This window comes from Pipistrellus hanaki (assembly GCF_964339955.1).
Source record: "Pipistrellus hanaki genome assembly, chromosome: 3".
Classification (NCBI taxonomy): domain Eukaryota; kingdom Metazoa; phylum Chordata; class Mammalia; order Chiroptera; family Vespertilionidae; genus Pipistrellus; species Pipistrellus hanaki.
In genome coordinates this window covers 92,473,199-92,500,058 of record NC_140505.1, presented here as the reverse complement: position 1 = coordinate 92,500,058, position 26,860 = coordinate 92,473,199, and the positions used below count along the sequence as shown (strand labels likewise).

The following is a 26,860-nucleotide window of genomic DNA, read 5'->3' as shown; positions in this document are numbered from 1 at the left end:
GTTCCCTGAAGAGGCCATCTCAACCCCTCCAGTGCCGCTGTTTTTCACACCCCCCCCCCCATCCCACCACTCTCCGTCTGCAGAGACAGCCCAGTTGAGTCCCTCATTCTCCTCCTCCCCCTCCTCCAATTCTCTACCTCCTCCGTAATGAATCTCGCTTGTTACTGCGGAATAAACCTCCCCTTTAATATGTCTTGGTCTCCAACTCCCGTTTCCTACGCCTTGAACCTTTCATTGGCAATATCATAGTACTCAATTAAAATGCCGCTATTTCTTCCATAAAGCCTTACCCCCAAAACCTTAGCTGGCATGTGTATGTACCCACATGCTGCCCTTTTCTCTTTATCAATAGCATCTCTATCTGATTTCTCTTTATTTCCTCATAATATCTTAGATTAAGGTTTCTTAACCTTGACACAACTGATATTTTTGGCTGAGAGCTGATTTGTGTACATTAGGAGGTTTAGCTGTATCCTTGGATGCTAGTAACATCCTTTTCAACTCAAGACATTAAAAAATGTCCCCAGAAACTACCAAATGTCCTTTAAGGGGCAAAATCACGTCTGATTGAGAACCACTGCCTTATGCAGTACTATGTACACTAAGAGCTCAATAAATTACAGATGTCTCTGGATAGGTTACCGATATTTCAAAAGGGCATTATCAGAACTCACCATTGCGAGTCAACTTTGGGGTAGTTTGGGAATTCACCAGGTTCTCCATTTCCAGATGAATATCTTTTGTTTCTCCAGTATCATATAAATGGCGCACCTGGCAGAAATGTAAAACGTTGTAAAGAAGGAAAATGAAACAAGTAACAAATTCCCACCTGAGAAGAGAATGACAGATGAAAGTCTGTAATAGCAGACTGGGCAAAGTTTAGATAAAAGTTATGATGATGACCTAGGTTACATATAAATAAATACCTAAGTTGTGCTAAAAATTCACTACTCAGCTATAGAAGTCCTTTTGATAGTTTTTGTTGGACCTATTTTCAAAAAAAATTTTACTTAAAATTTTTTTTTTTTTTTTTTTTATTGATTTCAGGAGAGACAAACATCAATGAATGGAAAGAATCATCAATCAGCTGCCTGCTGCATGCCCCCTACTGGGGATCAAGCCTACAACCTTGGAATGTGCCCTGACCTGGAATTGAACTGTGACCTCTTGGTTCACTCTACGCTCAACCACTGAGCCAAACTGGCTGGACAAAATCTACTTTTTAATTGATAATACATATAGTAAAATGATGCATTTTTGTAAATAAATGTCCTATATAATAAAAGCCTAATATGCTAAGTGTCCAGCCATCCGTTCAACCAATCAAAGCATAATATGCTAATGATATGCTAAGTCAGCTCGACTGCTTGTGATGTCATGCACTGACCACCATGGGACTGAGAGCTGACTGGTCAAACACTTGCTATGATGTGCACTGACCACCAGGGGGCAGACGCTCCAACTGGTAGGTTAGCCTGTTGCTGGTGTCCAGCCAATCTGGACTGAGCAAGACAGGCTCTGGAGCCCTCCCTGGTTCCTCCTGGCCCACTGGTGGGGTCCCTGGGCCTGACCTGCACCCTCTCACAATCCAGGACCCCTCCGGGGATGTTGGAGAGCAGGTTTTGGCCCCATCCCACAGGCCACACTGAGGGACCCCACGAATTTGTGCACCCAGACTCCAGTACCCATATAACAACCCAGATCAAACTTTACAACATCTCCAGGCTTGCAGTCAGTATTCTGATCCCAAAGGTGACCACTATTCTGACTTCTATCACCAAGGATTAATTTTGCTTGTTTTTGAACTTTATGTAAATGAAATTATAAAGTACATATTCTTTTGTACGTGGATTTTTTTTTGCACAGTGTTAATGACTAAACAATTACACTAGAAAACTGGCAAATATGTTGAACAGAATATTTTCGAAAAACTGATGGGCTCTTTGGGATAACTCTGCTCTGTAAATTATCATAACGTCTGTCTAAACTATGTCATTCTTAATGTAATTATAAGGCATAAGATATTCTGAGAAATAACTCAGTACAAAAATGACCAACAATAACTTTTAATTGTAGCAAGCGTCTTATCTTTTAAAGTTCTTTCCAGCTAATAATCCCAGTTGTCCTCACAATGATACTGTCTGTGAGTAGCAGGGATGATCATTTTAACTTTACTGAGGTTTGCCGTGTTATAGTAATAGTAATAAGGATAAAATACAATATAGAATAATTATTAAAGTGTGAAATTGAAGTGTGATATCTGGAAATATGGAATGTAATGTAAACAAATTGATAAGCCCCCTTGAGACGCCTGTATGTAGAAAATAATAAAGTGATCTGTACCCCCTATATAAGACCAGATAGCAAGGCTCCTGGAACCCACTGATAAGATACACTGAAGACACATTTGAGCACTGAAGACACATAAAAAGAGCAAGCTCCAGAGAAGATCAGAGATGCTCCTTCTGCTCTTCCACAGACGGTCGCTCTCCACTTTCTCCACCTGCACCCGTCAAAGCTCTGCCCAAGCCACGAGCCCCATACCATGAGCCTTGGACCGTTAACCGTCGAGAGAGGCCTCAACTAAAGCCGAGCCACAGCTGCAACGTCCTCCGTGAACCGTGTGTGTGTGTGTGTGTGTGTGTGTGTGTGTGTGTGTGTGTGTGTGTGCGCGCGCGCGCGTGTCTGTCAGTGTGTATCCCCGGTTGGCCTGTTGAGGTCTGGAACCCACCAGGATTCTGGTAAATAAACCGTGAGTGATTTGTGCATTGCATGTTTGTCTCCTGTGTAATTTATGCTCGGTGGATTATTAAGTACCTTGGGTTGTACGTTTCAGATTTCTGGCTGAGGCACCATAGGTCACCTATGCATATGTCCCTTATGGAATTATTGGTACACGGAGAAAGTGAAATAACCAGTCCAAGTTACAAGAAACTGTTGGTAATAATGCAAGTGGAAGTCACATTTCCTCGCTAGTGAACAAGTGCTCTTTCCCTACAAGATACAATTTGAATCAGGAGACCTGGAATAAAGCCCTGGATCCATAATTTTTGTCACGTTTGATCTTCTGGCAAGTTATCCAATAACTCTCTGCCTTAACTGCTCAATTTGTTGATGGGAAATAATATGTACTTCAACCAAATCAGAGACATCTACATGAACCTACTCGAGGAAAAGGTTGTCTATATGTTTGTTATTAATAAGCAAATTTCAAAGGACCCAGATATAGATCACTGACTAGAAGACACTTACCTGGGTTGGTCGGAGAAAGTTGATGTTAATATTGGGATATCTGGTGACAGGGTCTATGCTGTATTGGCTGAAGTTTTTACTCACATTCTCAGGGGTTGTCTGAGGCAGCAACCTATAAATGCTTTCCCTGCAATAACACAGCAATATACTCAGGGCATGACAAGCATCACGAACATCTCCTTCTCCTTTGAGACTATTTCTATTTTTTGACAATCCCCAAATTATCTGAAGGATGATAAATCTTCATCCTTGACTGGTTTCCTCCAATCCTACATCAGCTCTTGTTTCCCATTCCCACTCGCTCAGTGATTCCACATGCCTGGTTAAGGGCCAACGAGAACAGCTAAAACATTGCTGTAGGCAGAGATAAAAACGTTTGACCTTAATTTAAAAGGCAAATAATTTACTGTTTTGTTTTTGCAAGTTTGCCAATATTTAATATGTAAGAGAATCACAGATGAAAAAAGAACTTGTCAACTAATTACCCAGAGTGCCTTAAGTAACAGACTAAAAATGACATCAACCACCAATTTCATCCAGGAAATCTTGTTTCTCTAGTTTTTCAGGTTAAGGTATTTGTACTTTAATCAGCAAATCCCAGGATTCTTACCTTATTTTAAATAATCTGCTTCAAAATATCTGACATTTGAAAATATGAGAAATGTTTACAAGCAGTTTGGTATCTTCCTTTGAATTCAAAGTCACTTTTAATCTCAACTCTTATTTGAGTATGTCCCCTATTGAAACAGGAAATTTAGGGATAAAATATGAAAGATTTAGGAAATTTTAGAAATTTTGGAAATTAAGGGGACCATGGAGGAAAACACCAGGCTGCAGAGCAGCAGGAAGGTACATTTCCATAGAATGATAAAGCTGGGAACAGCAAAAGGTCTATATTTACAAAATAAAGAGAAGGAAGCCATTTATTCAGAGGGAGAAGAAGAAAGCCCAAAGGGAATGGAAAAACAATAAGGAAGAAGGGGAGGAGCACCTCACATGTCCCATGTGAGGTTTAACCTCTGAGCCCAGGAGTTACCATAGTAACTAATCTAAGGGAATAGTGACCAATCAGAGGGAATATCAAGGCACCAGGATCTGCAGTCTTTATAAGCCATAGGGAAAAGGAACTCAGTGGGAGTCCATTATGTGGGACTCTTTTCCTCTCCCCATGTGAGAGTCTGTACTTGTTCTTCAATAAATCTCCACCTTTGCTATACCACTTTCTGTCGGTGGATTCATTCTTTGATTCAGGCAGACAAAGTGTCTGGCTTCCAGTCCAAAAATTCTGTATCACTAGTACCACGCTGATTTCATTAGTTTACATCTTTCTAATTTAAAAAGAGGATTTAATGTACTATTTTTATGTATTTGTTTGTGTGATTGTCATAAAGGACACAGATACCATCCTTCGATGATATAAAAAGATTCAGATACCATTAGTCTGCAACAAATTTAGTTTGGACAGGGATAAGAGAAAAACACTTAAATAATCTTTACATTTTACAATTTCTTGAATAAATATCTTGCCTTTCCTCTCTTGAATAAGAAAACATCTTTAATTAAAACAGGAAGAGAGATAGAAAGAAGAATGAATTTATGTTCTGTCTTAAGAGCAAACCACTCATCACTCCCAGTTTTTTTTCTCACAAAAGGACCCTTGGTTACTTCCCATTACCTCTCTGCCAGGACTTCTAAGGGACTTGTTCCTAGAGACCAACTTCGTACCATCCAGGCGGAGTCCATGGCAGCTAGAAAGCCCCGGGCAATTCCTGTTCCCATTGGCCAGAAAGGCTACCAAGGAGATATAAAACAAATAATTAAAATAATTTATATTTTAAAAGAGAGAAACTAAACTAAGGAACTAAGAAAGAGATTGCTATTGAAAGTACCGTATTGTCCGGCATATAAAATGACCGGGCGTATAAGACAACCCCCTAATTTTACAGTTAAAACATAGGTTTAGGCCTATATTTGCTGTATAAGACTACCCCCCACTTCCGAGGCAACACCAGTTCTTTTTTTTAATAGACCGCCTCTCTAACTCAGCCAATCGAAGCAGGCTTTTTATGCATGCAAATTATACATGTTCTGTACCCAAAGCTACACTGTGTTCTAGTAAAAAGCCTACTTGGATTGGCTGAGTCAGAGAGGCGGTCTATTAAAAAAAGAACTGGTGTTGCCTCGGAAGTGGGGGGTAGTCTTATACAGCAAATATAGGCCTAAACCTATGTTTTAACTGTAAAATTAGGGGGTCGTCTTATACACTGGAAAATACGGTAGTCTTTGGCAACTGTTCAGATACTGGACTTCTCTGCTTCATAAATTTGTAGAAGGGCAAATCAAGGTTGTTGCATTGCTACTTAGCAAGTCTGGATTCTCTGTGGCCTGTGATGCTTCCCTATATATCAGAAAATATAACTCCTACAGGGAGTTCACCTACATGGTATAATGTTGTAGACACCCCACAATCAAAGCACCTAGATTTATTTCCAACTACTATTAAGTGCTGTTATCCTTAATACTCACCTCCAGGAGGCTGTCCCCAACCAGAGCCACTAGTAACTGGTGTCCATTCTGCTCTCGCACCAAGGCAGCATTCTCAGAGGCATACATACAAGTGAAGTCGAACATGGCCACATCAGGCTGTCCATAGTGATTGATGGCAAAATCCAGAGATGGTAGCTGCTGCTGGGTGGAGAAGTCTGCTGCTTCCCTGGCATAGTTCAGCAGAGCCTCTTGGTCCACATTCTCCCGGGAAAGCAAGAGCTCTGTGTCGGCATAATCCTAGCTCCAGAGAGGGAAGAGGCTCGGTGGAAAAGTCTAGGTACAAGTCTAGCTAGCTCAAGCCACACTACACATATCGGACATAACCAAGTTTTTCACCACTTTTCCCATTCCCCTAAAGTGATTTCATATTCCAAAACAAGTCTTTTACATATATCAAAAAAAAGGGGAAGGCTAAGTGGGAATACAGGGATCATACTTCAACATAATAAAAGCTTTATATGACAAACCTACAGCCAACATCATGCTCAATGGGCAAAAACTAAAACCATTTCCCCTAAGAACAAAAACAAGACAGAGATGCCCACTTTTCACAACTCCTGTTCGACATAGTACTGGAAGTGCTAGCCATAGTGATTAGACAAGAAGAAGAAATAAAAGGCATCCAAATTGGAAAAGAAGTAAAACTGTCATTATTTGCAGGTGAAAACCCTAAAGATTCCATTAAAAAACTATTAGACTTAATAAATGAATTAGGCAATGTAGCAGGATACAAAATTAATGCCCAGAAATCTATGACATTTTTATACACCAATAGTGAACTTACAGGAAGAGTGATTAAAATAACAATCCCATTTATTATTACAACAAAAATATACAGATACCTAGGAATAAACTCAATGAAGGTAAAAAATCTGTACTCAGAAAACTACAGGACACTGAAAAAAAAGAAGAACATACCGTGTTCATGGATTGGTAGAATCAACATCATTAAAATGTCCATACTACCCAAAGCAATCTACAGATTCAAAGCATTTCCCATTGAAATACCAATGGCAGATTTCACAGACCTAGAACAAACTTTCCAAAAATTCATCTGGATGGAATAAAAAAAAGACCCCAAATAGCTGCAGCAATCCTGAGAAAGAAGAACAAAGTAGGAGGTATCTCAATACCAGATATCAAGCTATATTACAAGTCACTGTTCTCAAAACTGCCTGGTATTGGCACAAGAACAGATATATAGACTAATGGAATAGAATAGAGAACCCAGAAATTCACCCAAACCACTTTGCTCAATTAATATTTGACAAAAGAGGTGAGAGCATACAATGAAATCAAGGCAGTGTCTTTAACAAATGATGCTGGGAAAATTAGAGAGATACATGCAAAAAAAAAAAAAAAAAAAAAAAAAAAAGAAACTCAAAATAGATACAGGACCTAAACATAAGACGTGAAACCATAAAAATCTTAGAGGAATCCACAGGCAGCAAAATCTCAGACATATGCCAAAGCAGTATCTTCGACGATATAGCTCTTAGGGCAATGGAAAGTGAAGGAAAAATAAACAAATGGGACTACATCAAAATAAGCTTCTGTACAGCAAAAGAAAAAAGAAAGCCCACAGCATGAGAGAACATATTTGACAATCTTATATCTGATAAGGGTTTAATCTTTAATGTTTACAGGGAACTCATACAACTTAACAAAAAGAAGATAAATGACCCAATCAAAAAATGGGCAACGGACTTAAATAGTTTTCGAAAGAGGACATACAGAAGGACGAGACATGAAAACATGCTCAAATTCACTAATCATCCAAGAGATGTAAATCAAAATGGTAATGAGGTACCATCTCACACCTGTCAAAATGGCCAACATCAACAAATCAACAAATGACAAGTGCTGGCAAGGATGCGGACAAAAAAAAGAACCCTCGTGCACTACTGGTGGTAATGCAGACTGGTGCAGCCACTGTGGAGAACAGTATGGAGTTTCCATAAAAAACTAAAAATGGAACTCCCATTTGACCCAGTGATCCCACTTCTAAGAATATATCCTAAGAAACTAGAAACATCAATCAGAAAGGATATATATGCACCCCTATGTTCATAGCAGCACAATTTACAATAGCTAATATTTGGAAACAGCCTAAGTACCCACCAGCAGATGAGTGGATTAAAAACAGTGGTACATGTACACAATGGAATATTATGCTGCCGTAAAAAGGAAGGATCTCCTACCATTTCCAACAGCATGGATGGAACTGGAGAGCATTCTGCTAAGCGAAATAAGTCAGTCAGAGAAAGATAAACTGATGAACAAAAACAGCTCCAGAGAAAGAGAAGCATCAATCAGACCATCAAACCTCAGAGGGAAGGTAGGGGAGGGTGAAGGTAAGGAGGAGAGATCAACCAAAGGATTTGTATGCATACGTATATAACCTTACATAATGGACACAGACACTGGGGGGGGGGGGGGGGGGGGTGAGGGCATGAGCAGGGGGGTGGGAATAGGGGTAAAGGGGGCATAAGGACCACAAGGTTGAGAAGCAGGATCAAATATTGACCTTAGTCAACAAAGAATTAAAAAAAAAAAGGGGGGGGGGGGGAATGGGGAAGGCTGTTTCTATAAGAGACCAGGCCTTGCTGCCTAGTGCTGGCTTTTCCATGTACTTAGAGCAAATTATTACTTCTTTGATAGTGTCCAATCCACTTCACAGCTATTCTGAATACTAAATAAGATAACTTAAGTGATAGTATGGTAAACTGAAAAAGCACTTTATAATTTATGTTACTATTAGCAATTATTACCTTCTGGATAGCAAATAGCTTTTGGCAACTGGGACCACATGAGACTCTTAACTTGCATAAATTCCACAAACACTAAAGAAGAGCTCAAAGCTTCAGTGCCAAAAGGTTTTGGAGGTGGAAGCAATAGCAATCCAGGGGACTGGGAAGAAATATATTCAAAATGGAAGAGAAGTTTAAAAATTAATAATAAGATTCTGAAAGGCTCTATAGAACCCCCAAAAAAGAAAAACAATAATGAGAGAAAAGGGATTTTTCCACATAAAGGGCTGAAAAAATTACTTTTCTATTTTGGAGGTTACTGGCATACTGAGCCAAATCTTTATTCTCCTAAAATGGGGCCTATGGTTTCTAAGTGCCCTTGATGGTACTTTCAGCTTCCACTACAAGATGTTAAAAGCCAAAACACATCAAGTTGGCCCTTGAAACTGTTCACCATTAAGTAAGTGGTCAGAATGAACTTAGTATTTGGCAACGCACACACAGGGATGGCTCTTGCCCTCTAAAAAAATAAAATAAAAAGGAAGAGTAAACAGAGTATTGGCATTCCAGATAGTTTCTACATAATTTCGACTAATACCAATGGGCACACTGCCTATTTCTTATTGATAAAACATTCAAATACATCTTGTTTATGCTCTTGGCAGAATGAGCTGCACACATTGCTTGGTCCTGTTTCTCCTTATAGACATAAAGGACCACAAAGTTGAGAAGCAGATACAAGGTAACAAGTGGAAAGAGGCTGTACTACAGGTACATGTTCATATGTTCACCCCTATTACTGCTCTCAGATAAAGCATACTTCAGATTAAAGTGACCAGAGTCATTAGTATCCTGCAGTCAGAGGATACTCTGAAATTCAGCCATGAGTCTGAGGTGGGAATTGCACATGTGGGGATAGTAATTCTCACATTGAGACCAAATCAGACTTAAGAAATTCTCCTTAAGGAATTCTCTACCCTGTGATTTTCTGATTTCTTATTCAGATCATCATCTCAGGGAATGTCATTCTCTAGAACCACAAGTCAAATCACCTAAAATTAAACTGAATATTTATTCCTGAATTATCTGAGATTTGTTTTGGAACAAACTAATTGCAGGAATGGGTTAATTCCTTCTAGGAATCCTCTATAATAAAAGCCTAGGTGGTCGCGCGATGTTGCCACAAAATAGCCACCACAAGATGGCTGGCAGGGGAGGGCAGTTGGGGCGACCAGGTCAGGGAGGGCAGTTGGGGGCCATCGGGCCAGCAGGGGAGAGTTGTTGGGGGCCATCAGGCCAGGAAGGGAGGGCAGTTGGGGGAAATCGGGCCATCAGGGGAACAGTTAAGCATCAATCAGGCCAGCAAGGGAGCAGTTAGGGGCAATCAGGCAGGCAGGCAGGTGAGCGGTTGGGAACCAGCAGTCCCGGATTCCGGATTGTGAGAGCGATGTCTAATTCCAGTTTGGGTAAGGTGACCAGACATCCCACTTTTGACGGGACAGTCCCGATTTTTAACAATTTGTCCTGTGTCCTGTAGTGTTTTAAAAAGTCCAAAAGATTTAAAAGATTCTTTCCAAAAATTGGGACTTTTTAAAAAACACCGTGAGACGCGGGACAAATTGTTAAAAATCAGGACTGTCCAGCCAAAAGCAGGACGTCTGGTCACCTTAGGTTTGGGCCCAAATCGGATCCCATAGGGATCAGGCCCAAATACAGGATTGGGCCCAAACCGGCAGTTGGACATCCCCCGAGGGGTCCCAGATTGGAGAGGGTGCAGGCTGAACTGAGGGACACCCCATCCAGTGCATGAATTTCATGCTGCAGGCCTCTAGTGAAACAATATTGGTTATGTGTTGATAATTCTGAAAGCCAGATAATGGGTACATGGGGGTTCATCAGATGATCTTCTGTACTTTTGTTTATATTAGAAAATTTACATAATAAACAGTATTTTTTTAAGTTTAACTAAAAAATATTAGAATACATGTTACCAGGAGATGAGTTAGGGCTAGTTTCCAATCCCTTGCAGGAAAATTCATCTGACAAAATTTTTTTGCTTGGTGATCATACTAACCAGTACAATATAAAAAGAGGTTTAAAAGAAATTTATCACTTACATGCAGTATCACCCCTTTGTCCAGTAAGCTCTGCTTTTTGGCCGTCATAACAAAATAGTGTGTGTCATCTTTGTAGTAGACGATGTTCTCCAAATCGATACCTGCAAAACAAAAATGTTGAAGGTATATTAGGGCAGCCAGAGAGATTGTATTGTACATGGGTCCACAGAGACCAGGGTTGTAAAACTCCAGGCAGGGAAAGAGAAAGTAAAAAAGATGTCTGAGCCTAGATTCTCACTTCCTGAAAAAAATAAAAAAAGGGGGAACTTTGTTTATCCTTGGACTGCTCTGTTAACTCGACATTCTAAGTTATCCTAAAAACAATGATCAATAGTAAGCAGAAATATATAAAGATTGAAAGAAAAAAAAAAATTAATCCTTAGTAAGATGGTTGGGTTAAGCCTCTTTTATAGTCATCAAGGCAACTGGGGGAATCTCAAGAACAGGACAGACAACTGGATACCTGGAAACACAGAGTGAACTATTGGCTTTTAATTTCAATTAATCTAAAAAAAAAAAATAGATGTAATGGAAAGAAATCATGTTCTAGAAAACAGAGAATTAGAATCTGCTGTACATTTTTGTTGCATCGAACATTTAAGTTAATGTATTCAAAAGCTATCATATAAAAATTTCATTCCTATCCCATGTGGTTTACTTCAAGATCAAAGTAGAACTTAGTAGACAAAGTAGTACACTCAGTGCCTAAAGTCAGGTTCTCAGTAAACCAGAGAACTACCAGCCAATAGGTTACTGCATTAAACACCATCACTTAGAGCCACAGTATAGAGGAAGGGGTAGGAGAAGAGTTGGTAAAAGACAGCATGAACACTTAAAAACAAACACACAAATATAGTAAAAACCCAATTCAGAGTATCCCAGTCTCTGTGATAAGGATAAACAACATTAGAATAGCAATCAGTGATATGGAAAGCATTACACACAGAAGAAAGCATGGAAGTGAGGAAACAGCAATGGGTTAATGACACAGTAACACCAATGACTAAACACCCCACCAAACTATCCAAGAGAAAGCCACAAGTAATTATTTAAACTTCTATTCTTATTGCTTTCAAGATACTGATACCAACCGGTAGCTTCCCTGAGCTCCTGGAAAAATTTTTGGTTAAATATGAAAGCCACTCCACTGATCTCTTCCACTTTGGCTTCTGCTGTTGTATTTCGGTTGATAAAATTTGCTGTAATGGCAATGGCCAGTTTGCCTCGAAATTCTTTCCGACGAAATCCTGGAGGGAAAGAAATTTTCAGATGTGGCAGCAGTTGGCTAGAGAGGAAGGAAGATCACTTCAAACAGGAAGGAGGTATTGATGATGACATTTGGGAACATAGGTGATAAAAATCAATGGAAAAATTTTAGGGCAGCTCTTCTCAATGTGAAAATAAGGTGTTTTCCCATCAAAGACTATAACAATCCAGAAAAGAAGTCAAAGTCTCCTACACACTAACAAAAATTTTGAAAACTGACTAACCAGAATGTTACTCAATACTAGGAATTCCTTTTTTTTTTTTTTTTTAAGGGAAGCCATCTCTTTATTAAACTGAGATTTAAATTCTGTAGTGCCAACTGCTCAAAGTATAGCTTGTCTCTTAGTATCCTAACAAGAGTACCCTGTAACAAGTAAACCAAGTACCAATTGGTTAGGGAAGGCTGGGGCTGCCATTAAATTAGAGTAGGTAGTACATATATGTAGATCCTCTAGACACAAATTCTCACCCCAGGGTTTGGAAAAAGTCACCCTTCACTCTGCAATAAACCAGGAAAAGGAACAACGATCAATACCTTCCAAGGTGTTCCTACGGCCATCCCCTCCAATGATCACTTCAAATTCATATTCTGACACAGGATGGGTTTTAGGGTGCACCAGTGCCCGCCAACCTATCCCTGTAGACCAAAGTAAAATTGAAGGTTGTCACTTAGATCATATTAATACATCTAAGACATTTCAAGACAGTCAGGTAGGCAGACATCAAACCAAAAACAGTAGATTTAAAAGCATGGGGTACAAACCACAGAAAAAAAGACCCCTCACAAAGGAACATTCCCACCATAAAATTTTCTATAATGAATATAAGTGCCTGCAACATCTAATCCTATTTCAAAGGCCTCCTCATTAAATCAAAAGTTCCTCAAAAGATACTAGCTATACAAACAGAAAAGCCCTTTTTAACTAGTTCCGAAAACAACCCACAGATTCCTATAGTTTTCTGCTTTGATCTCATCTTTTCTCACCCATTTGATGCCCTTTTATCCCTACTCCTCCCTTTTCCAATTCAACTCACGTTCATTTTCTTGGTCCTCAGGAGGGTGTACAAGTCCTTGGAATTCTACATTAACATGAATTTCAATGCCTAGGATCAATGCTACTTTCAAAAGTATTAGTTGAAGCTGACGGATACCTGGGTAAACAAAAAGATAATACAAGTTAGGACACATTGATAAAAGAATACCAGTTAGCAGTCACTGCTCAGGTTTCCACCTGTCCACCTAATGCAGAGTTTATCCAGATTCTCAATGCTTCCTATAACAGGAGACATTTTCCAAGTCATGTTCCATAGCTTCTTTCTTTACTAAGGGCAAGAAATGTTCCAGAGAGACACACAAACGCACTCCCACCTCTTGGATAAGATATTTAAAACAAGCAAAAGTCCTGAGATAACATGAAATTTTTGTGGCCAACAGGAGACTCATTTCCATGCTCTCCTGATTCAGTTAGAGCCACAATTATTTAGCAAAACCTACAATACTTACAGAACCTACAATAGTTACCAGAAGAGGCAGAAGATGTGCACCCACATGTATGCTTTCCAGTTAGATTCAAAGGGGCTGTACTACTTCCTGGGATTTCAGACAGTTCTCCTTCATCTTATTACCTTACTGATCTCCACAGATGCTCGCAAGGTGAGAAGGGGAACTTCAATGCAAGCTTAGTAGTCTCTTAACATTCTTCTGCCCACTACTGGTCTATAGTTGCAGAAATTAAGGTTCAAAATGAATGAAAATCTTGCTCATTATCCTAGTGAGATTTATTTATTTAACCAGTCAACTGCCATGATATTTTAAATTTAGTTAAAAAAGGTTCCCTGCTTGTGTCTATAGACGCTTACGGCATACAAATGGTTAACATTCAGCAAGTACCTGCCAGATGCCAGACACACGAGATAAAAATCTAGGACACAGCTCCAAGACATATCCTGCCACACATAAGGTAGACAAATCCACTGAATGAATGACCACTGGTCCTCTCTTAAAACCAGATCTACATGCAGATCCTCCTTTAGATCATTTGATTATTTTCCCCATGTTTTACAACCTGCCTCCTTCAGAGTCACACATGCAGCGACTCATTAAATCCTATGCTAGCACACATTTTATATTTGCAAACAACTGGGTTCCAAGATGCTTTAAACATTACAGCCCAAAAGAGTGCTTCTTCTGCCTAGAGAATGTGGCAGCTGTGGCCAGTGTTTGATAAACTGGCACAGCCACTTCAAACTTTAAAAGTTGACTGTATTTACAGGACACATCTGAAGGAGCTCAGAACAAAAGTTATTTGACAAGGTTTATCTGGAACAATGATCATACTTTAACCACATAATGTAGACACTATTTTCATGAACATATACACTCATGAAAACAAAATCACCATCTGCAATAACTTGTATTTACTTCAAAGCTTGAATATAAGAGTATAGCAAGAACTCCCTAGGCTGTAAACCTCATGAGAATCATCTAACCAAAGAACTCGCATTATCAACGTGCCATTCACCAAACTAGGAGTCTGTTTCTTCTACAACTGTGGTTTCCCCAGACCTGTGTCCCCACAGCATTTTGTTCTTATACCAGTATAGCATCTTTCATACCACATTCCAAAGAACAACATGCTTTGCTCTGCATCTACTGGACTAAGAACAACCAGAGTCTGGTCAAGGCCCATACTGGTCATCATATTTCCTAACCTGGCCCCAAGTCTATCCTACCAGTAGAAGTGCTAAATAAGAGTCCAAGACCTAACTTAGAAATCCCTAAGCTAAATTCCTTGTAGTTAAATCATTCTAGGTTACAGAACCACACATGGAAGGTATTTTGACTCCAAGCAGAGTGTGTTTCTATACAACAGATATTAAAAGAACTGGATTTACTTACTGATATGGTCAATGGCTCCAGCACAGAACTTGCCATAGAATTTCTTGGCACCCAAACCGCGCAGATCATGTATGGTGAATGGCCAGAGATGCAAGACATTGTTGCGGGAGAAGGCATCTCGTTTCTCAATAACAACTACCTTAGCTCCCAGTAAGGATAAGTCGATGGCTGTGCGGAGACCACAGGGGCCAGCTCCAATGATGAGACACTGAAAAACACAGCTGTTTTCAGGGCAAAGGCAACATCTCTTGAGAAAGCTCACATTTCTAGAAAAATTTCATGATCTCATAACCATCATTCCCTAAAGCCCCCAAATAGGGCTATTCTCTACTTCCAACCAATCTGGGTCACAGCAGAACATTTGCAATGGTTTGAAGAAAAGCTGGTGGTGGCTCTGAATAAAGAAGACATAATTGTCAATGCTGGATACAACTTAGCACATGTTCACCCTGCAGATCTGGAACATATTTAAATGGGTCATAGTTTAAACAAATAATTGAAAATCACATTTCATTTTTCATCAACAGAAAAGGATCTTTTACTTTTTGCTTTTAGATATATTTTTACTAGAAGCTCTGGTGCACAAATTCATGCACCAGTTGGGTCCCTAGGCCTGGCCTGTGGGATGGAGCCAAAACTGGCTCTCTGACATCCCCAAGGGTTCCCAGATTGTGAAAGGGTGCAGGCTAGGCAGAAGGACCCCACCAGTGCATAATTGGGACTAGGGAGAGACATGGGAGATTGGCCAGCAGGGGAGAGACCGCAGGAGGGCTCCAGGGCATGTGGCCCATCTCGCTCAGTCCCCATCAGCTGGACCCCAGCAGCAAGCTAATCTACCAGTTGGAGTGCCTGCCCCCTGATGGTCAGTGCATGTCATAGTGACTGGTCGATTGGTCAACTGTCTGTCCCCTGTGGTCAGTGCATATCAAAGCAACTGGTCGACTGGTTGACTGTTCGTCCCCTGTTGGTCAGTGCACATCATAGCAAGCGGTTGAGTGGCCTTAGTATATCATTAACATACTAGAGGCCCGGTGCACTAATTTCGTGCACAGAGGGGCTGTCCCTCAGCCCAGCCTGTACCCTCTCCAATCTGGGACCCCTCCAGGGATGTCAGGCGACCAGTCTGATCAAGAGAAGACACCAGCCCTATTATCCCATTGCTGCAGCCACTGCCAGCCAACAAGGTGTTTTCATCAACATAGACTCTAGTGCCTTTACTGTGAAAAATGACAACTTTCTTTAGGCATTTTCAAGATAGGATATGACATTTTTTTTTATCCTCACCTGAGGATATGTTTCCATTTATTTTTAGAGAGTGTGGAAGAGAAAGGGAGAGACAGAGAGAAACATCAATGTGAGAGAGACACTTTGATTGGCTGCCTCCTGCATGAACCCTGACCTGGTTCATGCAGGAGGCAACCAATCAAAGTGTCTTGCTGGGCTCCGACCAGGGAGGAGCCTGTAACCTAGGTACATGCCCTCGATCAGAATCCAACTTGGGCCTTGCGGTCAGCAGGCCGAGGCTCTATCCACTGAGCTAAACCAGCTAGGGTAGGATATGACATTTATTAGCTCCTCAACTAGTGGACTTTCCTTTTTATCTTCCAGGAGTATAGTGGGAAAACCCTAGATCACCTTCTTAGATTCTTATAACCTAAGTTATCAAGAACACTGCAAGTGGCAGCCTACAGGGATCTTAGCAAATGAGCTGTCAGAAAAGGTATTTACTCTCAAACTGGTTTGGCTCAGTGGATAGACTGTGGGCCTGCAGACTGAAGGGTCCCAGGTTTGATTCCTATTAAGGGCATGTACCTTGGTTGGAGGCACATCCCCAGTGGGGAGTGTGCAGGAGGCAGCTAATCGATGTCTCTCACTGATATTTCTGACTATCTATCCCTCTTCTCTCTTCTCTGTAAAAAATGTCAATAAAAATATATATATTTTTAAAAAGGTGTTTCCTCTGCAGCTCATGCAGCCCCTACATTGTGTCCACTGGGCTAGGGACGTGTTCCTGCCACCCGGTGGTGGCCACCAGGGTCTCCGCACACCCCAGAAGCCGGCAGCCATCCCCCATTGAGGGCACTGGCCTGGGGGTGTGATGCGAACCGCAGCTTGGTGCTGGAGCATGCACAAGCCACTGGGGGCAGCGGGGGCAGGGAACATCCCAGTCTCCGAACACCCAAGAGGCCAGCAGCCAGCCCCACCATGGGTGCCAGGCTGGGGGGCATACAGGGATCCTTGGGCCGTATGCAGTGATGGCTGCTAGGGTCTCTGCACACCCCAGAGGCCAGCAGCCAGTCCCGTCGTGGGTGCCGGACGGGGGGGCATGGACCCAAACCTCCACTTGGTGCCCGAGCATTCGCAAGAGGCTGCACCCATAGGCTTGGAGTGGCCAGCGGAGGTTCTGGGATCCCTGCCACTCAGGGTGAAAGTGCGGGCCTACAGGCTAGGAGCAGCCTGGGTCCTAAGGTTGTTCTCAGGACCCAGGCCACTCAGTGCCTGTGTATGCAAATTAACCACCATCTTTGTTGGGTTAATTTGCATATTTGCTCTGATTGGCTGGTGGGTGTGGCGGAGTGATGTTTAATTTGGATGTTTCTCTTTTACTAGGTAGGATTGCTCTTTGATTGGTTAAATGGCTGACCTGTCAACCAGACACTTAGCATATTAGGCTTTTCTTAGATAGAATTGATTTCAGAGAAGGGAGAGATAGAGATAGAAACATCAATGATGAGAGAGAATCACTGATCAGCTGCCTCCTGCATGCCCCCCACTGGGGATCAAGCCTGCAATCCAGGCATATGCCCTGACCAGGAATCAAACCATGACCTCCTGGTTGGTAGGTTGATGCTCAACCACTGACCCACACTGGCTGGGCAGGAGAGTATCTTTTGGAAAATTTCTAAGTCAAGCAGATTTCTGTCTAAGACATAGATTATTAAATACATAGTCCTTGCAAGCTTAGAGTCCTGGAATGGGTCTTTCATTCAAATGATTCCCAGGAGATAACATCCAAGAGCCAAAGTTTTATGTGCTGAAAAGTTTTTTTGTTTTGTTTTTTAATATATATTTATTGATTTCAGAGAGGAAGGAAGAGGAAGAGATAAAAACATCCATGAAAGAGAATCATGAATCAGCTGCCTCCTGAAAGTCCCCTACTGGAAATGGAGCCCACAACCTGGGCATGTGCCCTTAACCGGAATTGAACCTGGGACCTTTCAGTTCACAAGCCGATGCTCTATCCACTGAGCAAAACCAGCTAGGGCTGAAAAAGTTCTTAAATCATATCTTTAGACTGAAAGTCCAGGAAAATGATCTTGAAAATCCATTTTTTACAGAAGTACTCAGGGTGAGACTGGACACTTAACTAATTTGCATTGTATGTGCAGAAGAAAAAAACCAGAACATGCAATATTTTGACTTTGAATTCCTTTTATCCTTAATAAAACTCCAGGACTCACTCTTAAAGTCATGACTTTGAATTTCTTGAATTTTGCTGATCAATATCTAATTAAATAGCCTGGCCAATGTGGCCAGTGGTTGAGAATAAACCCATGGAGCAGAAGGTCATGGTTCTATTACCGGTCAGGGTACATGCCAAGGATGCAGGCTTGATCCACAGTGTGGGTGTGCAGGAGGCAACCAATCAATGCTTCTCTTTCATGGCTGATGTTTGTATCTCTCTCTCTCTCTCTCTCTCTTTCTCTCTCTCTCTCTCTCTCTCTCGCTCTCTCTGTCTCTCTCTGTCTCTCTCTCTCTCTCTCTCTCTCTGAAACCAATAAAAAACTACGTAAAAAAATTTAACCATATGCAAATCAACTGGGGATAGGTCTCTAAGCACCTATACTAGGCAAATTAAAGCTCATGAAAGAACATTAATAACATAATCATGAAGTCATTTACAACTTTATGTGTTAGCTTTCTCCCAGAAGATGTATTCTTATATAAGCAGGAAAGCAGGAAATACATTGTTCTTTCTCTACTTCCTCACACCTACCCTTCCTTGCACAGCTGATTGAATAGCTCAGGTCTTTGCTGAGGTCTACCTTTTTCATGAAAACACTGTTTCTGAATTTTGTGAAAAAGCCAAAGGAAATAATTTGGTTCATAAGGCCATTGCTTAAGAAAACATATACTTCTGAAATATGAATAAAAGAGGTCTGAAGCCTGTGGCAAATTCCCAAGTTGGCAGATGCTATCTATACCTTACCAGTTACTGAGTATAGAACAAGGACTTTGTAAAGTTAAATTGCCAAGCACCATGAAACCATGTTTGTACAGGATGCTAACAGGTCCTGGCTACTTTTTTGCTAAAAGACCTGCATCCACGATCCCGTGTGGGGCCAGGGTATGTATCCATGATCCCCAGTGAGGGGGAGGGGGCAGGGTATGTGTGTGTGCAGGAGGCAGCTGATCAATGTGAGATTCAAAACAAAGCCTCAGCAAAAAAAGTTGCTACATCATTAAAGTTATTCTGAAATAGTTAAAACCCTGAGTGTTCAATATATGAATACATGAAATAAGAATAAAGTTCGGCACATGGAGCAGTCAAATGAACATGAATAATGGTTCCATAAACCTTCACAAGGTATAAGGTTTGACTTCCTCTACTAGATCACAGCGGATTTGGCCTATTTTTTTTTTTTTTAACATATATTTTATTGATTTTTTACAGAGAGGAAGGGAGAGGTATAGAGAGTTAGAAACATTGATGAGAGAGAAACATCAATCAGCTGCCTTTTGCACACTCCTTACTGGGGATGTGCCCGCAACCAAGGTACATGCCCTTGACCGGAATCGAACTGGGACCCTTCAGTCCGCAGGCTGATGCTCTATCCACTAAGCCAAACCGGTTTTGGCCTATTTTCACCCAGTCAGCTTCTAATTGATCCTTTTTTCAAGGTCTACCCCTACTCAAAATCTTTTCTTTACTGGTTAAATCTTAAGGTCAATGACCCCAAGGCCTCAGAACAGCCAAAGCTTACCTTGGTGTTTGTACATGCTTTTCCCTTTTTGTAGTCTTTGTGGCTGCCCCGTTTGTCCAGCTTTGCCCAGAGGGCTTTGGCTTTCCAGTAGTTGAGCTTTGACTTGAGCTTGTGATAAAAGGAGCGATAGTCCTTAGGCTTCAGTTCCAGGTGATCACAGAGCTCTTGGAAGGCATTAAGAGTTCCCTTGCAGGTGGTAGCCTGCACAAACTTGTCAAAGAGGGTGTGTGCTTGATTCACTGTCTCATTCTTACTCTCCTCCATGCTTCCCCACTCTAAGCACACCAGACAAAGGGGGCAGTGGGATGGTGATTGGTCCACTTGACACTGTCAGATTAATCTAACAAAAATAAAGAAAAAGGAATGGTAAGCAAATCCAAATTTTATCTACAAATATTTTCTAGGAGACATAACTCTTTTTCAGTGGAAATCCTAAGCATTCTAGTCATTCATTCAACAAATGTATATTGCATACCTTCTCTACTCCAGGCACTGAGGTATTGGGGAAGGAAAGATTAATACAACAAAGGATTTGCAGTTTAGTGGGTGTGACAGATAAAATGTTAAATGTACTATGCTAAGTGTCATTAGTGAAGCACAAGAGATTTGGGAACATTAAGGGAGAGTACCTAAGTCATAGGGAGAGAGTCCTCATTGAAGATGAACCTGTGAGAAGTGACAGCTGAGTCTTTCAGGGTAAATAAGTGTTAGCAGGCATGGAAGAAGTGTAGGACCTGGGAAAAGAAGTGAAACAGGAAGGCTTGTGAGTGATTCTTGAAGTAAAAGAGTCAAAAATGATCCCCAGGTTTCCTGGTCACTGAGTGAAAGACATCAGGCCAGTGGATTAAAAATAGAAGAACTCATTTGTGAGTGTGGGGTGGTAAGTTACCTTTTAGACCTGATATGCTTGTGCTGCCTTTGTGGAGGTGCTCACTAGGTAGGTAGGTATGAATCTGCAGCTTGGGAGGTAACTAGGGACCCAACCCTAGATTTAGGCATCATTAGCATACAGGTGGTAGTTGAACCAATGATAGCTGAACACAAGGGGAGTCTGTGGTAAGAGGAGAGCCATGGGCTTTAAATAAGACCTGGGACTCATAAACTTGTAAGGAGCTGACAGAGATAGATGAGCTCTCTAGAAAAAGATTATGAGGCAAGAGAAAAGAGGTCTGAAGAGAACCAAAGGGTAGTGTCATAGCAGTTGAAAAAGCACAAAGTTCAGAAGTATCAAAGTCAGCAAGAATTTAAAGACCGAAAAAGCCCTGCCACTGCCTATAGTATATGGCAGGGTGGGAAGATCTTATAGCCATTCCACTTTCTCACAGATATATTTGACAATAATAATGATGATGTCTATATGTTCCACTTATCAAAAACATCTATCCATACATCCACTATCCTGTGTTTGCTGGGAAGAAGCTTTAAGATGAAAGATGGCACATTAGGTCCTACTTTATCCACTCACTCCCTTGGGTCTTTTTCATAATTTTTGTACCATGTTTTATTTATCATCACTCTTTATAAGTATAATTGGGCAGGAAAGAGGGAGGCAAAGGGCCAAAGACCAAAACTAATCCATAGGACAAACAGAAAGGGAGGGCAAGGCAGTAAGACTCTCTTCTAATTCTGAAGTTTTCAAAGTTTAATACCAAGAATACCTTCATGGTCACAGTACTCATTTCTGGTGCTGTAGTCATGATGGTCCACCACAGGAGCATCTCCAACTTGTTAGTGTGGCAAACAGGACTACACTGGAACTTTGCTTTAAAGAGGATTTACTGTTGGAGATGGAGGCAGGTGGAAGAAGTGAGTTGTTGATCCACTGTGTTCAAGTATAGAAGTAACCCACTGTTAATGAACCAACCCAAGGACAGTGGAAGCCACCAAACTGTATGTGCTAATGAAATCCATTCTCAGAAGACAGGCATCAAGTTCCAGACTGAGAACAAGGGAAGAGATCCATGTTTTTTTCCTGAAGCTCTTACATTGAGTAGGCCTCTGAGGAACGGAACCCCTTTTTGTGAAGTAGAAGTAACTTCGCTCCAAACTTCACCATGATATCATAAGGTTAACCAAATCAACTGAAAATGTATCTTAAGTTTCATGAGTGAAAGTTAATCACTGAATACAAGGAAAAGCCATTTCCCTTTGTTTTCTATGTCAACAGATGGAATCTCTTCATGTACTGTAGAGGTTAAGTCAAAGATGGTAATTCTTTACCCAAAATACATTGACTTGGCTTCTCCTCCTAAATATATCACTTACTCAACAACCCCTCCTAGCTTTGGATATAAAAACTACACTACTAAGAAACTTCCAATATCTACCTGTCCAAGAATCCAGTAAGGAGTGGAATTAACTGGAATTCACCTCCAGTTTCCCCTAAATAAAAGTTTATTCTAGGTAACCTAACAGAAAGAGAAATCTTTTAAATTTCCTATAAAGAGCCCATTCTTTTTCTTACAAATCAAGGCCTATCTTAGAAATGATAGTCAAAAGATGGCTGTAGGGGCAGGAAAAAAACAACAAGTGTTTATCTAAAGGCAGAAGGGTGACAGGTCATAACTAAGGACTAGAAACAATGGTCCTGGAGTGTTTGCTCTGCCAAGGGACCTCTCTGTGGATATTTCTGTAGCTTTATTTGCTGTTCTGGAAAACAGACAGCATTCTGCAAGCCACTTTGCATACCCTACCTGTGTTCATCATCAACCTTAACTCCACCAGTCACAATGTTTGGAAAGCTTTCGTACACCTGGTCAAATCTCTCTGCCTTATGTCAAGAAAGAAAATGATTTTTTGTTGTTGTTGTTCCTAAGCTGCTTCCTTCCACTCCTTCCCAGAATTGGAGCACTCAGTACTATAATTTTCTTGCTAAAACCAACACATTAAAGATCCTGCAATATGTGTTTCTAAAAGCCCTTCTCCCTGTCATAAAGCCCACTTTATGTTCACACTTCCCTAAAAGAGTCTCATGCTTTTGTTTTCAGAGAAGCCTTCTCCTATGTAGGCTAACATCTTTTAGTTGGCTATCGCCCACTCTGAAATAAATATTCATTTCCAAAGAGTTGCTAACCACCAAGAGTCGAAATCAAATGCCAGCTCAGATGAACAGGTCCACTAGTAACTGGCCCCAAACCCTTCTGTTGATATAACACACTTTGAAATTTACAGGTTTTGGCCACAGCTCCCAGACAGCTGAGCAAGGGCCTGCTTCCAAGTGGCAGGCAAGTATTAAGTGCCCAGCTGAAGGGATTTAGACCTACAGGTCACTAATGACAACAGATAAATAGAGGTAAGTTGGTTTCTGGAACAATGTGACAGGCACCCAAGGTAAGACTACACTAAAGTTATTCCCTTGGGCTGCCTCACTTTTCCTACTTTGCAAGCCAAATGGCAGCAGTGGAAAGACACTCAGGGTGGAACAGTTGTTCTGTAGACTCAGATGTCTCATTTATCAAAGGGACTCATCTGGCATTCTGATTCACTCTTAGAGCAGCTGAGGAAAATTGCAGAAGGGCCATTCCTGTTATCTCCCTCATTTCTGAAAGTCAAATCTTGATCATGCCCTTCATGAACCACCCCTGTGTACACTATATCCCAAATATCCTGGGGAAAATCAACATTCATAATCACAGGAACCTTACAGACCAGGAAACCTAGCTTGAAAGTACCAGAAATCCTGGGGACTGAAAAGCCAATGTGTGGAAGGAAGAGATAAGAGAAGTAAGGAGCCTGAATAGGCAAGAGGAAGAGGAGATTAATGCCAGGTTTGCAGGGCATCGGTGCAATTTCTACCAGTTGACAACATTCTGCATGCTGCTCTGTCCCGTGGTAGATGACTGCTGACTCAGAAGTCGTGCACATCCTTTGGCAGTGGAGGAAAGTGCTGGAGAGGCTGTGTCTATAAAGTACATGCAAGAGCAGTGTTTATGTTTCTATTTACAACAGAAGCAAAAAGTCGGGTTTCACTGGCTGGTTATGAGAACATTCAATCTCTAGCTCTTAGAATAGATGGGTGGTTATTTGAGGGACAGGGGAGAATTATATTTAAAAATAGAAAAAGAAAAGAGAAACAAAACAACAAAGTAAGAATTATACTTTAAGAGTATAAAATCAGAGTCGAGTTCAGTCAATTTTCTCCCTACTCACTGCACCAGGCAATGTGCAAAATCTTTGAATCTTATTTTAAATATTTATTAAGCACTTCTTTCCCAGCTCATTCAGTCAGAAGTCTGATTTGTCTAAATAGATCTTAGAAGTAGGCATATTGGAAGGATATTTTGGGATGTCACTGAGAGGGAATCCTCCTATCTAATAAAGAGGGAATATGCTAATTGACTATCATGCCCTCACAAAGACGGTGGCATCCACAGCCAATAAGGAGGGAATATGCTAATTGACTATCATGCCCTCACAAAGACGGTGGCACCCACAGCCAATAAGGAGGGAATATGCTAATTAACTGCCACACCCTCAACTATGGAGGTGCCCACAGCCACAAGATGGTGGTGCCCAGTTTCCTGATTATAGAGTTCCCTTCATGTTATGTCTCTGAAACAAGGGCTGTTCAGGCCACTGTCATCTGCGGATGGGGATACTGAGGTCCTCTGCTCAGGAGAGCAATGGGCTAGCTGAATTAGATCATCTAGGATCTAATTCAACAAAACAACAAAGTAAGAGTTATATTTTAAGAGTATAAAATCTCTTAAGGAATAAAGGAATAAAACTGCTTGTTGACTTCCCAGCTCCTGTACCAATCAATAGCTTCTCATCTCTCTCATAGCTCTTAAGTAAGGTTCACTAGGTACCTAGGAAGAAAGCCAAAATACAATAAGAAAAGCAGTCTTCCTCGTATATTCTTTTAAAAAAATATATATTTTATTGATTTTTTTATAGAGAGGAAGAGAGAGGGATAGAGAGTTAGAAACATCGATGAGAGAGAAATATTGACCAGCTGCCTCCTACGCACCCCCTACTGGGGATGTGCCCGCAACCAAGGTACCTGCCCTTGATCGGAATAGAACCTGAGATCCTTGAGTCCACAGGCCAATTCACTGAGCCAAACCAGTCAGGGCCCTCATATATTCTTAATCCTCTAGTTTCTGAGGTATTGCACCCTCAGCTCTTTCCTGATTTTCCATTCCACTTAACACCAAACTAACACTCAGTAGGATGACCAGGTAATGGGAAAACAGCCCCACTCTCACCTGCATGTCCCCTCCATTCCATTGAGCTGCTCTTTAGTCACCAAACCTCCTCAGCACCTGCATTTCTACAAGGACAGAGCTGCCTGGGGGACCAAGTCTCTGGAGCTATGACCTGACATATAGTGGAAATGTACTGTTTCTGTGAAGTTGATCAGGGGAATAGAACCCAATCTTAGGTTTCTATATGGGAACCCAGCAGCCCCATACTGGACCAACCCTGAGGTGATGCATTAGCTTTGACCTGTGTGGCTGGGGGAGTATGGGAGATATGTGACAGAGGAGATTTCCAACTGCTACCAAAAAGTTGTATTTGGCAATGTTATGGTCAGCCTGGGCAGGGAGTGATATTATTTCTTTTTAAATTTAACAGCAATAAAATTTTTAAGTCCTCCCTTTACCTCCCAAATATAAACCAGTAAAAAAACAAAACAAAATTTCAGGCCCAGAGTTGACAAAGTAGAGACAAATGCCTGACACAAAAATGGAAATGATCTATGGTGGGAAGACAGAGCTGAGTGCCATAAATACTGAGGAACACTTGAAGTCATAAGGTGACTTGATGGGAGCTGTTAGGGCAAGGCTGGGGTGGCATCAGTGGCTACATGGCTCTAGGCCTTGGCCTGGCCCTCCAGGTGCTTCACTTGGGGTCCTGGGTCTTGGATTCCTCCTCATGGTCTTCATATATCTCACCCTTTTTCTGGGCCATGGCATCCTTGTACTGCTGGTACTCAGATACCAGGTCATTCTTGTTGTTCTCAGCTTCAGTGCACTCCATTTCATCTATGCCCTCACCCATGTACCAGGAGGCCTTGTGCCAAAACATGTCTGTGAACTGTTATGAGATGCATGTGAATGGTTCCTAGATGCCTATGCTATTGCTGATGAAGGTAGAGGACATCTTGAGCCCATGGGCAGGATGTCACACATAGCCATCTTCACATTGTTGGTGATCCACTCCATGAAGTATTAGCTGTTCTTGCTCTGGACAGCCAGCATCTACTTGTCTACATCCTTCATGGACATGTGATGCAATCATGGAAGACGGTGGACACGGTTAGGTAGTAGCTGTGGCAGAGGTCACAGGCAGTAGGTAGCCATCATTTTCTTGGCATCGAGCATCTGCTGGTTGAGCTCAGGCACTGTCTGGGCCCAGTCCTGCTGGCTGCACTAGATGGTGAGCTGAGCAAAGCTGGGCAGGAAGAAATGTAGGTAGGGCCTGGCTGGCATGGCTTATGGTTGACCATTGACCTATGAACTAGGTCATGGTTCAATTCCTGGTAAGGGCATATGCCCAGTTTTCAAGCTTGATCCCCAGTAGAGGGCATGCAGGAGACAGGTGATCAATGATTCTCTCATCATTTATGTTCTATCTCCCTCTCCCTTCCTCTCTGAAATAATATTAAGAAAGTAAGTGCAGGTCGGGGAAGGGCACCATCTTCATGGCCAGCTTGCACAGGTGTGCGTTCAGCTGGCCAGGAAAGTTGAGGGAGCTGGTGAGTTTGTTCATGAGGTCCCTGTAGGTGGGCACAGTCAGCTTGAGGGTGCTGAAGCAAATGTCACAGAGGGCCTTGTTGTTGATGTAGGAGGTCGTATAGCTGTTCTTCACCAGCTGGTGGATGGACAGCATGGCATTGTAGGGCTTCACTACTACCGTGTTTCCCCGAAAATAAGACATCCTCCAAAAATAAGACCTAGCACATGGAAAGATAAGACATCCCCTGAAAATAAGACCTAGCGCAACTTTGGGAGAAAAAATTAATATAAGACACTGTCTTATTTTCGGGGAAACAGGGTATGTCTGATACTTTATGAGAGGGTGTTCATGATGTGGTTAGGT

The 26,860-nt window shown here is 41.5% G+C and overlaps 1 protein-coding gene across 7 annotated transcripts in view; it reads right to left on the bottom strand.

The window, feature by feature from the left end:
* Positions 1-26,860, bottom strand: part of MICAL3 (microtubule associated monooxygenase, calponin and LIM domain containing 3) — a 250,954-nt gene that overhangs the window by 150,322 nt on the left and 73,772 nt on the right. For 6 of the 7 annotated variants that reach the window (XM_084878518.1, XM_084878514.1, XM_084878515.1 and 3 more), the window contains exons 2-11: positions 19,817-20,156; positions 14,832-15,039; positions 12,968-13,084; positions 12,468-12,569; positions 11,758-11,913; positions 10,667-10,767; positions 5,779-6,036; positions 4,928-5,043; positions 3,253-3,379; positions 675-771 (exon numbers count right to left, since the gene is read on the bottom strand). In XM_084878518.1, the coding sequence (XP_084734644.1) occupies positions 675-771; positions 3,253-3,379; positions 4,928-5,043; positions 5,779-6,036; positions 10,667-10,767; positions 11,758-11,913; positions 12,468-12,569; positions 12,968-13,084; positions 14,832-15,039; positions 19,817-20,080 (1,546 nt within the window). In that variant the 5' untranslated portion in view covers positions 20,081-20,156. Of the gene's footprint in view, positions 1-674; positions 772-3,252; positions 3,380-4,927; positions 5,044-5,778; positions 6,037-10,666; positions 10,768-11,757; positions 11,914-12,467; positions 12,570-12,967; positions 13,085-14,831; positions 15,040-19,816; positions 20,157-20,445; positions 20,551-26,860 lie in introns of all 7 variants that reach the window. The other variant, XM_084878513.1, reaches the window with a different exon arrangement.